This window comes from Pelecanus crispus, chromosome 3 (genome assembly GCF_030463565.1).
Source record: "Pelecanus crispus isolate bPelCri1 chromosome 3, bPelCri1.pri, whole genome shotgun sequence".
NCBI lineage: Eukaryota > Metazoa > Chordata > Aves > Pelecaniformes > Pelecanidae > Pelecanus > Pelecanus crispus.
In genome coordinates, this window is record NC_134645.1 from 85898682 (window position 1) to 85914142 (window position 15461).

Sequence of the window (15461 nt, forward strand, 5' to 3'; positions counted from 1 at the left end):
CACTTTTAAAGTGGTAGCTGTTACATTCCCATCATCCTTGTTTCCATTAAAATTCAAGCATGTAGATTTACATGAGATTGGAAGAGGATTTAGTACAAGCACAGAGAAGCCTAAATAATCTTGTTCTCATAGATGCACTATGTGCTAGTAAAATGAAAGACTAAGAGAAACGAAAAACTGCCATGGCTGAGTTCATTTTTTCTCCTTTCATTTAAGCTAATGAAACAGTGTGGAACATACGGATAAACTATTTTCCCTTGAAATATTATTTAGTAAATTAATTTTCATCTGAAATGACTATTGTAATATGTTCATCAGTGGGGGATTACACTGCAAACCATAAATGGTAACGAAAGGTATGTGTGGGGCTTTTGAAGATCTAGCTCTGTGAGGTGTCTCTACAATGAAAAAAAAACCCTGTAACAGTCATGGAGTTTTTGCTTGCTTCTTTGTCAAGTAATTATTCATTTTTCCATCATCCTTTATACTGTAATGTCTCTTGCACTGGCCCTGCTTCTGTGGCCAAAAAAAAAAAAAAAAAATTCCTATTAGTACCAAGATCCAGATTGTGTAAATGCAAGATTTTGTTTTCTCGCTATACACTGGAGCTATTAATGTGTGTATATTGAAGGAGATAGGCTGAATATACTCACTGATTCTCACTGTCTCAGAAAAACAAAACGTTTCCCATAAATGAAAGTAATGATAATACTGTGGCTAACTAACTAGGTTTCTCAGAATTGAACTGATTTCGGCATCTGGGTTAAAAAAGAAAAAAACCAGATTCTTTGAGATTAGTGGCCATTCAATGAAAGAAACAATAAGAAGCTGTTTTATTAAATTGAAAAGTGAAAATGTGTGTTCACATTCCTGTAAACACATGCATGCAGGTACACATATTATTTATTTTTTTAATGTATATTGAGTGTTTTATTGGATCCAAAATAAGGGCCTAGTGCTTTTCAGAATGCATTTGGTTTTTATAATCAAATTAATTGGAAATAAAACATTTGGTATTAATAGAAGCAAACCCCTGCATTTTTATAATACTAAACAAAAATATTTTTTAAGAGGAGTATTTCAAGTTTTAATTTATTGATTTTTTTTTTAATTTGAAATTAATTTTTTAGGTTTAACTGCACATGCAAAAAAAAAAATTGCTTTAGAGAGAATGCTAAAAAAAAATCACCCACTCTGCTGATTCCAGATTTTATAGTAAGCCTCATAATTGAGCAGCATCATTAAATCATTTTTAACTAGGGATATTGTCAATTTTGTCTCAAAAAGTAGATACAAAGTATGAATGTGAAAGTACCATCTTTGTAAATGTGAACATGTTTTTTTGCATATGCAAGTCCAGATTTATTCCACTTAATTTTAGGCACTGACCTTAGATACCTCGTCACCTTAGATCCTTCTCCAGTTACATCCCAAAGTGCCTCCAGTAAGCAGTTCAAAACTGAGACCCTTATATCACTGTCCTGCCTGCAGCCCAGGGCTGCTGTGCCCTAACTTGGCATCTTGACATCTTGCCCAGCTTTGAGTTTTACTGTTGTAGGCACGTTGCATGTCTGATGCATTTTCTTATCGCCTTTAATTTCTCCTGTCCATGAGCACAAATTTCTGAAGCAAACCTGAGCAGCGTTAGTGTATGAGTGGGAAAGAAACTTCACCTTCAGGAACCCTAGAACAGCTGAAGAGCATGGCTGGGCAAGTAAGATCATTGTGCCTTGAGAAAATACTGCTACGTATTTACAGCTTGATGCACTGGTTAGCCAGAGCACGCAGTCTGAAGCTGAAAATGAAAACTGGCTCAACATGTGCTTAATAAAATTGAGTAATCGAGTAAGCGGTTCATTTTTCTGGCTGCTCTGCCAGTTTGATAAAATTCCTGCTTGAGCCCTGCTCAGCCAGTTGTCTCCTGTGCTAGATTTTGGAAGGGGTGCACATGGCTAGGCCTGCTTTGTGCTTTTCCCGTTGTGCAGCGAGAGCCACAGCTGCCATTTGGTGGCATTACTGGAAATGCAAAAAACCCCACCCTTTCAAATCCCATTTTAGATGAATCGGTCTAAGACTTTAATTAAAGATCTAAAGGGTGACTTGTCTGGAAAGACAGGCATGGTTTGCCCAGTTATAGTTAATGTGAATAGAAGTATGTTAATAGTGAGTATTTACTCAGTCTCATTTGGGGTTGCAAGAAGCTGGAGATCCAAACTGTTTACCAGAAACCTTCTAGCTATGGTTATCTTAGTGAGGATAACACCTTAAGGATCTATCCACAGACTCACAAGTGTATTTTGTAATTTCTGTGTAATCTATGCTTGCAAAATAGGATATTTAGAGTATGTTGAGATGCTGTGAGTAGTACCAAAGGGATCTGTGTTTTTGAATAGCAGTGCTTGAGACTACTGAATGCCTGGCTTATGAACAGATGCAACGTTACCCCTGTGCAGTTGACTAAAACATCATCGGTGTAAATGGTGGCTTAGCCCGAAACAGGCGTTTTTCCTTTTTTGGTGTATGAGGCCCATGCGGATGCTGCTGGTGGTCTTTTTACGAGAATTGCCTTTCCTGTGGAGCCTTCGTTTTTTGTTTGTTCTGCATAGTAAAGTGTTAACGGTACTAACTCGACCAGTGCCAGTGTCTCTTCTGCATCCTTGGGCCGATTCGCAAGCTGGCTCATTTCTGCTGGTGCTGTGGCCACTATGGAGGAGGACAGCTCAAAGGACGATGTAGTCTGAGAGGACAAGGGCGACACCAGATGTGTATTTTCCAAGGCATTAGACCCTTTCCTTAAAGACTTCTAGTTTCTAGAGATGAAAAGTTTGGAAATATGCAGATTTTTTTTTTTAAGAAGTTGTTGCAGTCTTTGGTGACTTAGATCTCTGTTTAACCTGGATAGCCAGTATATATTATTCTAGAAGGTGGGCTTGTAATCTGGGAATTTGACAGTCATTCGGTATCGCACATCCAAAAGGTAGTGACGTTATTTATGCAGAAGCGCTATCTTTTTTCAGTTGCTGCTCTAATGCTTTTTGGCTCACAAGGATCTCAAAAAACAAAACGAAAAACCCCGTCCTTCATTCAACTTTATTGTAAAAAGGAGGGCTGTGGCACATGGTTCTTCAAGAAGTGCTTATCCCTCACCTCACAAACAAAATCACAGCTGGAGAGCTGCAGCCTCGTGGCTTTCTCCTCCAGGCCACTTCATGTGCTCAGCCTGAGATGCTGCTCGCCGCTGTTTTGGGGATGGCCCAGGAAATAAATCCCTGTGGGGAGCTGCCATGCAGGAATCGATTCTGGGGGGTTTGGGGCTGGCATATCTGCCACCCGTGCTTACGGATGCGGCATGGAAATGAGACTTTACAAGGTTTTACCAAGGGTTATAAAGTTCTGATGAAATGGACCACACTGTCCCCCTTCTTATAAACTTGGATAGCATGAGAAAAGAGCATTGTATCAGGATTTTCTTTTTAATGCTGGCTATCCAGATTAGTAAAGTAAACTAATGGTGATAGGAAATGTTGCGATATTAAATCACAGTAACAGTGTGGATACTTCATGTTCTTCCATGGGTTGCCCAGATAGCTTGTTTTGGTGCACTCAGAAATTGCAAAAAAGCTAGAATTTGTAATGTTTTTGTATTCAATATGCAGTGGGAGCAAAATACTTGATATACTTTGCTGTTATGATGGGTGAATTAGGAAGGTTCCTTTGAATTAGTGTAGAAGACTTGTGAAATTTCAACCTCTGTTATCTCAGATTTTTTTTTTCTCTCAAAACTTGTTGGGTATACAATTCCCATAAGCAGCTTTGGGGGGAAAAGAATCAGACAATGTGTAGCCAATTTATTACCTGCCTTTGCAAACCTGATAGTTTTTGGAATCTGGATTCAAATATATTGTCTCAGTCAAAACAACTGTGAAGAGATTGTCTCATCAGTTTCAGGCTTTTTCCATTTTAGGTGTGAAGTTGTGTTTCATTTGCTTCTGGTAATACTACATGTTTTAATATGAATTTCAGACATGAAATATTGCAGTTTGTTAGACTGTAGGAAAGAAGTTTGGATGTGCATATGGTGTGAGTTGATAATTCATGATGCTAAAAGGTCCCTTTAAAGCTTCCGTGAAGCAAGTATAAGAATAACTCTTATCTGGTAACATAAGAGTGATTAAGTCTTCCTACCAAGAAAACCTGTCCCTGGCTTTTCTCATTAGCAGTACTCTTAGAATGGAAATTCTATGTCTAGAGCATTTATCTCCAATATCTGTAATATTAATTGAAGAAATTTAGCATAAATAAAAACTGATTGAATACAGTGTAAATTACATATATCAGAATATCATATTATTAGAGTTTTCTCTTACATTTCTTTAATAGCATTTGAAATTTGTATGCTACGTGACGTTACTTATTTTTAGCGTGTTTACCATCTTACTCATTGACTGTTCACTCAGCTCAGTAAGCTGCAGATTACTGGACTGATTGACTGTAGAGCCATTTGGAAGAGGTGGTTATGTATACTTCTGTTTAAGATGTTAAGATATTCTCTTTTGATTCTGACCCACAGTTCTTGGTTGTTTGATGCACAGCCCTGGCGCTTCCCTTCCATTTCAAGATCATCTTTTTTCAGTTCAGATTATAGTGCTGTTTCCGGTTTCCTGTCTACAGACTGTTTTATGCACATTTGAGATTTCTTCCTGGTAGAGAGAAGGGTGAGGTTGCAGGGGGGAGGTTAAACACTTTGAAAATCTTCTTTCCCTCTCCTCCGTGACATTGGGACATACAGAAGTACTGGTGTAGTCTGCCAGCAAAGCACTGCTAGCATGGGTGAGACTCTACTGGCAAAGCTGTATTTTAGTCAAGCCATCCCCCATAGGGTCAAAATGATGATGAAAGTGCAGCCTTGTTGGTGTAACGGCAACCACACCAGGAGCTTCCTAAAGCCCCATTAGGTTCAGCAGGGATTCAACCTAACTGTACCCCTGGCATCTGACAAGAGTCTGATGTAGACACTGTCTCATTAAGAACCTCCCAAGGTACATTTAAATTCCTTACCGCTTCTTTCATAGGGCTCCTCGATTTAAGGGGTTCCAGCAGCAGGACAGCCAGGAGCTTCTGCACTATCTGTTGGATGCGATGAGGATTGAAGAAACAAAGGTAACATCTTTGTGAGTGTTTTTAAAGAACTTACTTGACTGTATGGTAAACTACTAGTCATTGCTTCAACGTTCTTTGTGTTCCTAATGTTTTAAAGATGTACTTAATGGAGCAGGAGAGGCCATTTTTGTTATCTTGAGAAAAATAATGACTTTTTTGAAAGAGGATTTAATTATGTCCATGTGGATGTGTTAAAGTTGCTGATTGGAATAAAAGTTTCAGTCAGCAGTAGAAAGAGTATGGTAAGTAGATCATGACAAGGGCTTCTGAGGAGTCAAGAAAGTAGAAGTAGAACCTCTGATCTAGCTGGCAAAGTGCATTTTAAAGCTTTGGGAAGGAAATTAGCAACTCCTAGCTGTGGGCCTGCCCATAACTACCATTGAAATCTAGTTCAATGAAAAAATAGGACAAAAATAAAATCTTGCAAAGTTTCTTGTATCTTTTGAAAGTGTGAAGAACTACTGGTTTTATAAGGTGCTGCTTTTCATTATTTAAAATCTACATCTAAGTATGCTAAGTATATAACCAGTTATATTATATTAGAAATGTCCCCTTGTGTTTTTTCTTCTGTTATTCTGCCTCCTGCATTGTTGAATACAAGAAAGTGTGTGTTTCCGTGCTCGAACTATTTTGACCGTATCTGATTTCACCTGTCTGACTTAGTCTTGGAACCTTCTTTTCGGATGGTATTTTGGTAAATAGCCTTTTCTAAGTCTTCGTCAAAAGGAGGTCCTTTTGACCTCATCATACTGACCAGTGTACTTCCTCTTCCCTCTCATTTAGTAATACAATGAATGTCACGATCCTGAGCTGAATTATCTTGGAGATGAGCTATAAAGCTGTATCTGCGCCCAGTTCCTGGCACTGGAGTAGTGCTGAATCAATCCCCATCCTACCAGAATATTAATATGTATTGGTCTTGCCAGCAGTACCCTTGATCGTAACCAGAACTGAACTACAGGGAGAAACAGCTAAACCTTGACATTGTCACGCTTACAAAATTAGGTGTTGAACGGGGCACGCAACAGAAGCAGCTGACTTCAGTTAAAAACCAGTTGTCGTGTTTTTGCAGTAGAGGGAAACTTTTTGTTGCTTGTTGATTTTCATGTAATAAAAGGTGGAAACTATATTTGCTTCACAAATGACGATTCACCGAAAGCATAATTATTACAGCTAAGGTTCTTCTCCAGTGAGTGATTGCGCTTTCCCCTCAAGACAGTCTCCTGTTTCACCAGTGAACGTGCTATCGTTATGATAACTTGTGTTTGTCTTTGTCTTTTAAATCATTTTGTTAGCGGTGACAGCTACAGTAGCTACCACAAAAGAGTAATGGAAGACGGTGAGAATTTTAAGTGACCTTTTGGGCAGTAGAGTGTTTCTGCCACCCCATCACCAGGCAGGGAAAGGTTGGTCCCACCCTGCCCTGCAATTACACCCCTCTGCTGCCCTAATGGTGCATTACTGCAAACACGTCTTTATCACCTCGGGCTGCTCCGCCAGGGACAGTACTAGTAAAAGCTCTCAGTCTTCTTTTTTTTTTTAATTATTCTGTGTTTCGGGTCTGTAGATGGCGTGACAAATGACAAATGTCAGGCCCGTGGTGAGCGCTGGCTGCCGTGCTGGCCAGACACAGGCAGGAGCAGCTCTGCCTGTCCGGCTGGGGACAGCCTGCAGCAACGTGTCTGCCACCAGAATCCTGTGGCAGGGGTTGCAGCCGCTAACCTCTCTCTTTCACACCGCTTTTAAACTTTATTCTCGGAAGAGGGAACAGCCCTGCTTGAAAGGGCAGCTGGCTCCTTTGCCATCCACCTGCGAGAGAGCTGAACGCGGCCGTCCCTGCTTCCCTGTCCCTACTGGGATTAATGTTTTTTTAAACCCTAGGAGTTCTGGTGAGAAATACATATGATATATAACATGGCACTAGTAATAGGAACTAACAAAAAAACGCATTCCACTTTTGCCTCTTCTCCGTAGTTTTGTATCTCGTAAAAAGGCTTTCCAACACCAGTGTTGAACTTCTTCCTGTCTGCGTTAAAAAAAGATAGAAAGTGCATATGTACACAAGTGGATTTTTTAAGATAAAAGCTTGTCAATACTACAATGAAGATGACATAGTGTCTGCTGTTTCCAGCAATGCGGCCTGAGATGGTTTCACACCGGGGCCTGAAGTGGCTGAACCCTGCTGCTAATTGATTAATGTCTGCTGCCATTGTCGGCAGCACCCTGCCCATTCAAAGACTATGTCTTTCTTTGACCTAAATAAATGGTTCAACGCACTAATCCCAACAAAAGGGTTGCTTATGGCCCTAAACCCATTTATGGTGCTCAACTTCATGAATTACCTATTGATTAGTCCTTTTAGTGTATTGTTGGCTTCAAGATGAACAAAGCTGAGCTCGGGGCAGCGGGACTTAATTCACAAGCCAGGTCACATACTCATCAGGTAGGAGTGTGACTTGGTCTGATGGGTGCCTGGACTGGAAACCAAACCTCCAGTGCTGTCTGTCATCATAACTCTTTTGTAATACATGGCTTGAAAGTGTTATTTGCTGCCTGCAAACAAGAGTTATTTATTATTCTTTTCCTGTTAGGACATAGAGTTTGAGTTACTTGCAGAAGGTTTGGTATCATTATTTGTCTCTAGAATGGTACTTTGCTCTCAGTGTGACTTCAGTGACACATGTAATTGTAAATGTCATTGCACACCGACATGCGAGACTCGTACGTCTTACTAGAGTTTGTGGATTAGAGAGCCAGTAGATTTGCCAGGAAAAAGGGAAACGCGGGTCGCACGCTGCAGTGTTCTCTGGCCGCGGACCTGATGCAGCCTCCGGCTTCCGGCTCTGCAGCGTGTCGGAGGTTGGGCTGAACCGCCTTTTGTACCAGCCGGTGCAGTTCTCTACAGCTCACCTGTAGGAATTTGCTGCTTTCTGATTCTTCTTTCAAAAATGTAATTTTTAGGATTGTTCGAGTGAATGTTCATGACGTTTATATGGATTCATAAAAAGTTTTGTGTCTCTCCTAAGGTTTTCTAGCATAAGTTTGAAATGTGCAGTGTTAGAAAGTAAACAGAAGTAACAAAAAAACCCTGCCCAAACACAGTCATTGAAGTCTGGCTACCGAAAGATACTTAGCTGTCTTCAAGTATTTTGTATCCTAGTCAATCAGTAACAGTCCATTTTTCTTCAGCATAGCCCCCCAACAGTGGAAGAAATGGAAAGTAGTTGTTCACAGAAAATCTTACAGTTTCTTGATAACCTCGTGAGTGGTCTACAATGGCTCCCTTTTTAAGGGGAGGAAATTTTTGGATGGTTACCTACTAAAGTTAAGCTCATGTAGCTTTGACAGTGTTAGTGAATAACAACAGTAGTTTTAAAATACTAAATTATGCTTACTTTCTGGAAATAAGAGTAGATAAAATCTAATCATATACTAACAGTTTTTAGAATGTTTACACTTAAAATACTTGCTAAGTGTTTTTTTTAATTACAGCGTATACAAACTGGTATCTTAAAAGCATTTAATAATCCAACTACTAAGACGGCAGATGAAGAAACTAGAAGAAAAGTCAAAGGTATGCAACTCTTTATTGAATACTTTTAAAAACGCAGTTTCTTCAAAACTGATTATTGCAAACAGCAATCCCGAAGTACCGTAGTTACAAGACTTTTACTGTGTATTATTCTAGTGCCACCTAGTGCGTATCTAAAGGATAGAGAGCTTAGTATGTGCTGACTTGCATCTTTGTATCCAGGATAGTCTTCCCCTGTATTAATAATGCCTCTTGTAATGATAGGTAGAATTTAATTTTGTTTTCTAAAATAGTTTGCTGCATCTTCAGGTTTGTTATATAGCCACAATTATTGTATCACTCAGGCCACTTTCCATAAATAAAACTGATTTCTGTCAGCTGACTGATACTGCGAGCACTCTAAATATGATTACAAAGCCAAGATAGGAAGCTGTTTCAAAAGAAGGCCTGTTTTTTCAAAACAAGAGCGTTTTAATTAATTTTTCTCTGTGTGTGTTTATGCAAAAGTTCTAATTTGGGGGATTTTGTTTTAGTTAAAGTCTTAATAATGATTAAGCTGTTTTGAAAGTCACTGTTCCCAAATCTGCAGCAGTTAAGGCATAGAGACGTATTAGAACAGGCTTTTGTCTCCTTTTTTAGAGTTTTATAGTTTCAAAAACCATTTAGAAGGGGTCATAACCTGTCTGCTACCCTAGTGTCTATATCAAGGCGATACAATATTACATATTCAAAAGAAAACTGAGATTTTATTTAAAAGGTTTCTTCTTGAGAGATACAGTATTATTATTCTGTTACAGTAGGTGGGGAAGGGAAGGATAAAAGGGAATCGTATCACTAAAATATTTTTAAATGTTGAGATAATACAGTATATGATGTATTAGTTATTGTATCCAAAACGTTTTGAATATGTTTAAAATTGTGCTTTCACAATAAATCTTAGAATTGTTGTACTTATAGTGTGGCATTGGATCTGTTATTTTTCACATTTAAAAAAGGCAATGTTTTTTCAGCATATGGAAGAGAGGGTGTGAAGATGAACTTCATAGATAGGATCTTTGTTGGTGAATTGACTAGCACTGTCATGTGTGAGGAATGTGAAAATGTAGGTATTCTGGAATTTGGTTTGATGTGGAATAGATCACATACTGGTTTGATTACGTTGTCTTGAAAGTATAAAATTGTATTGCCAATTTTATACTTGTTTGTTTGTAAAAACAAGACCTTATTGAAAGTTTCTCATTTAAAATGATTTATTCCTTCTTTAAAGCATTATCCTCCCAAACCTAAGAAGAGGAGTCCTTTGAATTAAAAAAGGATTCAAGTACTGGGCCTGATTTTACACCAAACTTAAGGCTGGAGGTTCCAAATTCTATAATCATCTGTGTTACACCCCAATTTTATTTGATATTTTTAAAACACCTACCTATCTTAAAAAATGTAAATCCTCCTGCCAGCTGTTCTGGGCTATACCTGAAAATTGGGAATGAATTACTTTGAATTAGTATGAGTGGGGAAATGCTAAAATTACTTGTTTGTTTCTTGAAGTATTTTTGATAATTAACGTAATAACTCTAATGAACAGCATAATCCTTTCATAATTAATATTACTGACGTTTCATCATAAATGCTTTCCATGTTCCTTATAATTTTCTTTAACTTTGGAAGAGAAAAAATCTTATTTGCATGACTTTTCTAATTGAATGTTACATTTGTGTTTGGATTAAAACATTATATTTCATATTATAGAGATTAAGTAAATCAATCAGTCTGAATAATTAAGCACAGTCCTGCAGTGCCAGGTAAACTTCCCTGTGTGTGGTGTGCCAGATTACACTTCAATGTGCTACTAGTATCAATGAAGAACTTCGACTATATACCAAATAGAGGTTGTATGTTTTTTGTGTGTCTCACTTATTTTTGCTGGATTCTTATATTCTGCCTGCACAGGACTTGGGACTTTGCTAGCTGTAGCCCTCTGAGCAAGAGTTTAGCGTTTGCTTTCCTTTGCCTGCATTGGCAAAGATATTTTTGACTAATGTTTGTTCATGCAAACCCACTCTTTAGAGGAACCCCTGTTTGAACATCGCCCATCAGGCAGCCTGTCCTCATAGTTACAATAGGTTTGATCTCATTGATTGCTTTACTGGAACCTAAACTATGCTGAGTCCCTTGCGCAACAGGTAAAAAACAAGCCTACAGTCCATATCAAATGTTGCAGGTGGAAGATGGGGTCACAAATATAAGAGAAGGGCAAGGATGACAGTAATTGAGGGCATGACTGTGTTCAGTAACTTACATGTATGACATGATTTTTATGTTTTTTTAAGGCCTTGTTTTTCACAGTCTTTCCAGAGGTAGGATAAGTCAGTTTTGGAGGGCATTTGAGAACTGCAAGGGAGGGAGCTTAAGGAATAGGCTTGGAAGGGATGTTCTAGGCATAAAGGCAGATAGGAAGTGCTGAGGGACAATGTCTTTAGGTGTGACTTGCTAGATAGTTCCAGTTTCAGCTTAGATTTTGTATGGCTTATAGATGGCAAAATAAAACTCCAGTAAAGAAAAGAAGGTTGTTTTTTGTTTTTCAATCCCCTTTTCCCCAGTAATTGGATTTATTTTAACAATTACTAGTGTACGTTATGGTGTGAAAATTTCTAATAAAGCTTTTGACTGTAACCAGTAAGCCTGACTTAATCTTTTCTGAGCGCATCAGGTTAGAACCTGTCCTCTAACTGTCATTAACCAGTCCTTGCTGCTTAACAGTGTACGAGGTCAAACGCCTGCACAAAAGCGTCCAGGATCAGGAAACTCTGAAAGTTAGCTTTCTGCAGAATTGTACCATCTAGAAGGCCCACATGACTTGAAAATCTGTCTGGAGCTCAGAGAAAGTGAGCGCTACACTGCTTCTAGGTCCAGTTCGTGCCTGGATGAATGGCCTTGCCCTTTACATCTGTATGCTGAGATTTTGTGGAGTGTTAGAAAGAAAATCAGAGCTAACTCAAAACGCAAAAAAAAAAAAAAAAAAAAAAAAAGGAAAAATGTTTTTGGGAAGTTCTTCATTGTAGTTTGATACATCTTTTAACTATTAGCTTTTTGTATAACTTCTGATAATTTGATTTAAAATGGGAGCTATGTGCTAACCCATATATTGTTCTTTGCATTTAATATGCATTTTCTCTTTTTCTTCAAGATTTCAACAGTAAAAGAACCTTTCATTGATCTTTCACTTCCTATAATAGAGGAGAGGGTAAGAAACAGAATATGTAATAACTAACTATTGCTTCCAGTGGATTGTTTTTACATACCTTTATGAAGGTGGTTATGTATATACACAGTTTTGATTTCAAGCCTAAAAATGGATGCTTGTCCATAAATACATGTACTGCTATACTGTGTTTGACAGTACATATTTTATGTATATACCTATATATGAACATGAAATGATATATGTGTATATATACACACACATATACATACATATATAGACATACAATGTCATAAGTACATATATTTTTTAATTAGTCCAAACTTTGAACAAATGACCACTGTAATTTACAGTATATGTTGGTCTGAGATTAGTTTAATTTAGTAGTATTTTTAGTATACACTTATATGAATAGAATGATTATAGACTTTTTTTGAAGGTCCAGAAAGTTAGATTCTAGCCTACTGGTCTGCACCTAGAGAACTGAGTCCCTTTGGACTGAAGTATAGCTATGGGATGAGACAGTGTAAAAATGGATAGACTTTGAATGCATTTATTCTGGTGTTTTCGGCATAAATAGTTCACAGAATGCCTCCATTAGCTGCAGAGGAACTGTGTTGCTTTGAAGGCATATACTCGGGTTTTGTGGAATTTGGGGATTTCATTTGAGAGTAGGGGGGATGTGTTGGGAGTGGTTCTTTCCCCATCCTACATATATTCATGTATATTTAAGGGAGAGAATTTAATGTAATATTTAATCCTGCATAAAATGTACTTGTCTCCAAACACCAGTTTTGTTCATAATAAATTCTTCATCTTTGTTGCTGCACAGAGTGCAGATGTCTGTGGGAATAGAAGCTTTAAGAACATTTTGAGTATCTTGGGCCCCTGTGCTTCCTGGCTCACATGCGTAACATGGGAGCTTCATGGGTTCCGTTTGAGAGAGAGACATGGCTTTTAGCAATCGCTGCACTTACTTGAGGACGTGCATTACTTTATGGTCATCTCTTTCCTTTATGGTCTAGATATGCTGCTGCCATTAACGTGATGGGGGATGTGCGGCAGCTCCTTCATCACGTCCTAAGGTGGCAGGCAGCACCAGAGACTGACTTATGGGGAGCTATGTCCCCTTTGATAAATTCACATCTGCGTACAGCTACGCATGTGCTTATACAATACTAGAATAGATTATTCGGTATGTATTCTGTACAGGAGTTTTGTATCATTCCTATTTCTTGTGGTTCTCTGTTGATCTTTCAAAGATGTTGACAGTGAGTTTATGATAAATGAAATTGGAAAGTAGTCTTATACCACAATTCAGGGGCCAGTTAATTGGATTTATGTAGGTTACTATTTTCTAAAGTAAAGGAAAAAACCCACCTACATTAATCTTTTCTGTAGGTTGCAAAGGAATGCAAAATTGCCATATTTCCTAATTTCCTGTCTAATTTCTTAGGTTGCAAAACCTGTGCCTTTGGGAAGAACAGGTAAAGGTAAAAGTGTACAAGAGGCAGATCTTGGTCAGTATAACTGTTCTTCTATCACTGCACTGAATAATCAACCCAAAATTGTCAAGAAACACACTTTAACAAAAGATAAGGTAAGAACTTAAATACTCGCACTAACCAGTCATCTTGAGTTTATTCTGAAGTTTCTAGAGCTATAGGGGTGGGAATTTTGACACCTATCAATGGGGGGGTTATATACATATAGCTGAGATAGACTTGTTTAAAATAGTTAGGTCATTATTAGAAGTGTGAGAAATGACAGCCAATGGGAACCATTTAGTTTTCAGTTGCAGGGTTTCATTTGCATTTGGAAAATATCTGCAAGTTAGTTTCAATTCATGTTGCTTTTGGTTTTGTTGACTGCTTTTCTTTTGGTGTCCTCGTAGTTTGTTTCTGGTTGCAATCACAAGAACTGTAATGCTGGCTAAGAGAGCAGGCAAGTCTGCGTTAGTGCCATCCGAGGGATTAGTTGGCAGTGGGTACAACAAAAGTAGTACAGCCAGCAGAGACTCTTGCAGACTGAGAGCACGGTTTCTGTGATCCACTTGGCCTTCAGCAGCCCCAGGGCTGGGGAGCTCGGTTCAGCCCATCTCCAGTACAACCTCCTAATACAGTTCTTTCTGACAGAGGCAAAAGGGTTCTGCAAATACGCCAGCCCAACAGAATTGATTATTTGTATCTATCAGTGTTTACAGATTAAAAGAAATCTGTAATAATTACTGGGCACGTATGTTATTGTTAATGATATAAGTTATGATATATTATTGTTAATGAAACATGACAAAGGTTTTCGTTGTCATTATTGTCGTATAATGTCATTATGTCATACACTATCATTATTGTCATTCTTTTTTTTAATAAGCCTTATCATCCATTTCGGGTTATGTGGCCAATTCGAATCTTAATAGTAGTGTTAATACCAATACATAAAACACAATTACTGAAACGTTTTCAAAATTAAGAAAATAAAATATAGTATGGATTCAATAAACGAGACTAGACAGACTAATATAAAGGAAGCAGTAACTCTGCTTTCGATAAGAATGGATAAAGTGACCTGTGAAGTATGTCTGTCTAATTGGTGAGGCTTTGTGATTCTCCGCTCCCCCTCCATCTTTTCAGACATGTATTTATCATTATTTTAGACTTTTTAAAAATTATTTTCAGTGTAATGTATCTGTTCTGCAGTAACACTTCTAACGCAAAACAAACAATTGTTGAATTCAGTCAGTGTTTGTTGATGTTCTGTGACTTCAGTTCATCAGTTTGTAAGTTTGCTTGTGAAAGCGTGGGGTGTCCCGTGGGTGATTTTGTAGGCAACAGAGTACCTGAACACTGGTTGTTAGGCTTTTCTCCTGAAACGGGGAGCTTCACAATTTTAAGAATTTTTGGACTGCTGTTTGCATAATACCCAGGAACACTAGCAGTAATTTCAGACAAGTTCCTCTCCCTCTTCTCTATTTATGAAGCAAGCAAGCTTAACTGAAACAAGAAATGGTCCTAATGGAAAACAGGTTTTGGGGTTTCTAATTATTTTTGTTGGGATTTTATTCTTTTTTTGGTAAACTGTTCACTTGCTTTTAAGTTTAAGGACTAGAATTATGAAGTCGTACATTTAGTGTAGGTTTAAACTGTTTAAAGAAATATTTGGGAATATTTTTTGTCTTTCACATGGACTTCATTTGGACTTAAGTTCGTGCTTAAAGTTGAAAACCGAGTATGTGCTTGAGGACTCTTCATGAATTGAGTCTCTGGTATACATTTAAGGGATAGACCGAACAAAGTTCAATGCCTGCAAGTTAGGCAGTTACCTGTAGTGCCTAACATTTTGGTACCCATGACCTGGAGTGGCATCCAAAACAAAAACAGTCCAGAAACCCTCTCTGCCAAATGAGAAGCTACCTAAAGATAGTAGGAAATACTTGCAGCTTAGGCACATGACCAGGTGAGCAGAAGGGTATTTCCCTCCACCTAGGCTCCCTGTTATGGAAGCCACATGCGAAAGTTAGTTTCTGTAGTTTGTTCTCTGAAAGCACTGATGTGAGCTTAACTCGTGCTGTGT

At 38.2% G+C, this 15461-nt stretch overlaps 1 protein-coding gene across 2 annotated transcripts in view; it reads left to right on the forward strand.

Annotated features, from left to right (window-relative positions):
• Positions 1 to 15461, forward strand: part of USP45 (ubiquitin specific peptidase 45) — a 57029-nt gene that overhangs the window by 34604 nt on the left and 6964 nt on the right. Inside the window, exons 9-13 of one of the 2 annotated variants that reach the window (XM_075706621.1) lie at positions 5073 to 5160; positions 8653 to 8734; positions 9703 to 9794; positions 11877 to 11933; positions 13348 to 13491. In XM_075706621.1, the coding sequence (XP_075562736.1) occupies positions 5073 to 5160; positions 8653 to 8734; positions 9703 to 9794; positions 11877 to 11933; positions 13348 to 13491 (463 nt within the window). Of the gene's footprint in view, positions 1 to 5072; positions 5161 to 8652; positions 8735 to 9702; positions 9795 to 11876; positions 11934 to 13347; positions 13492 to 15461 lie in introns of those variants that run through there. The other variant, XM_075706622.1, reaches the window with a different exon arrangement.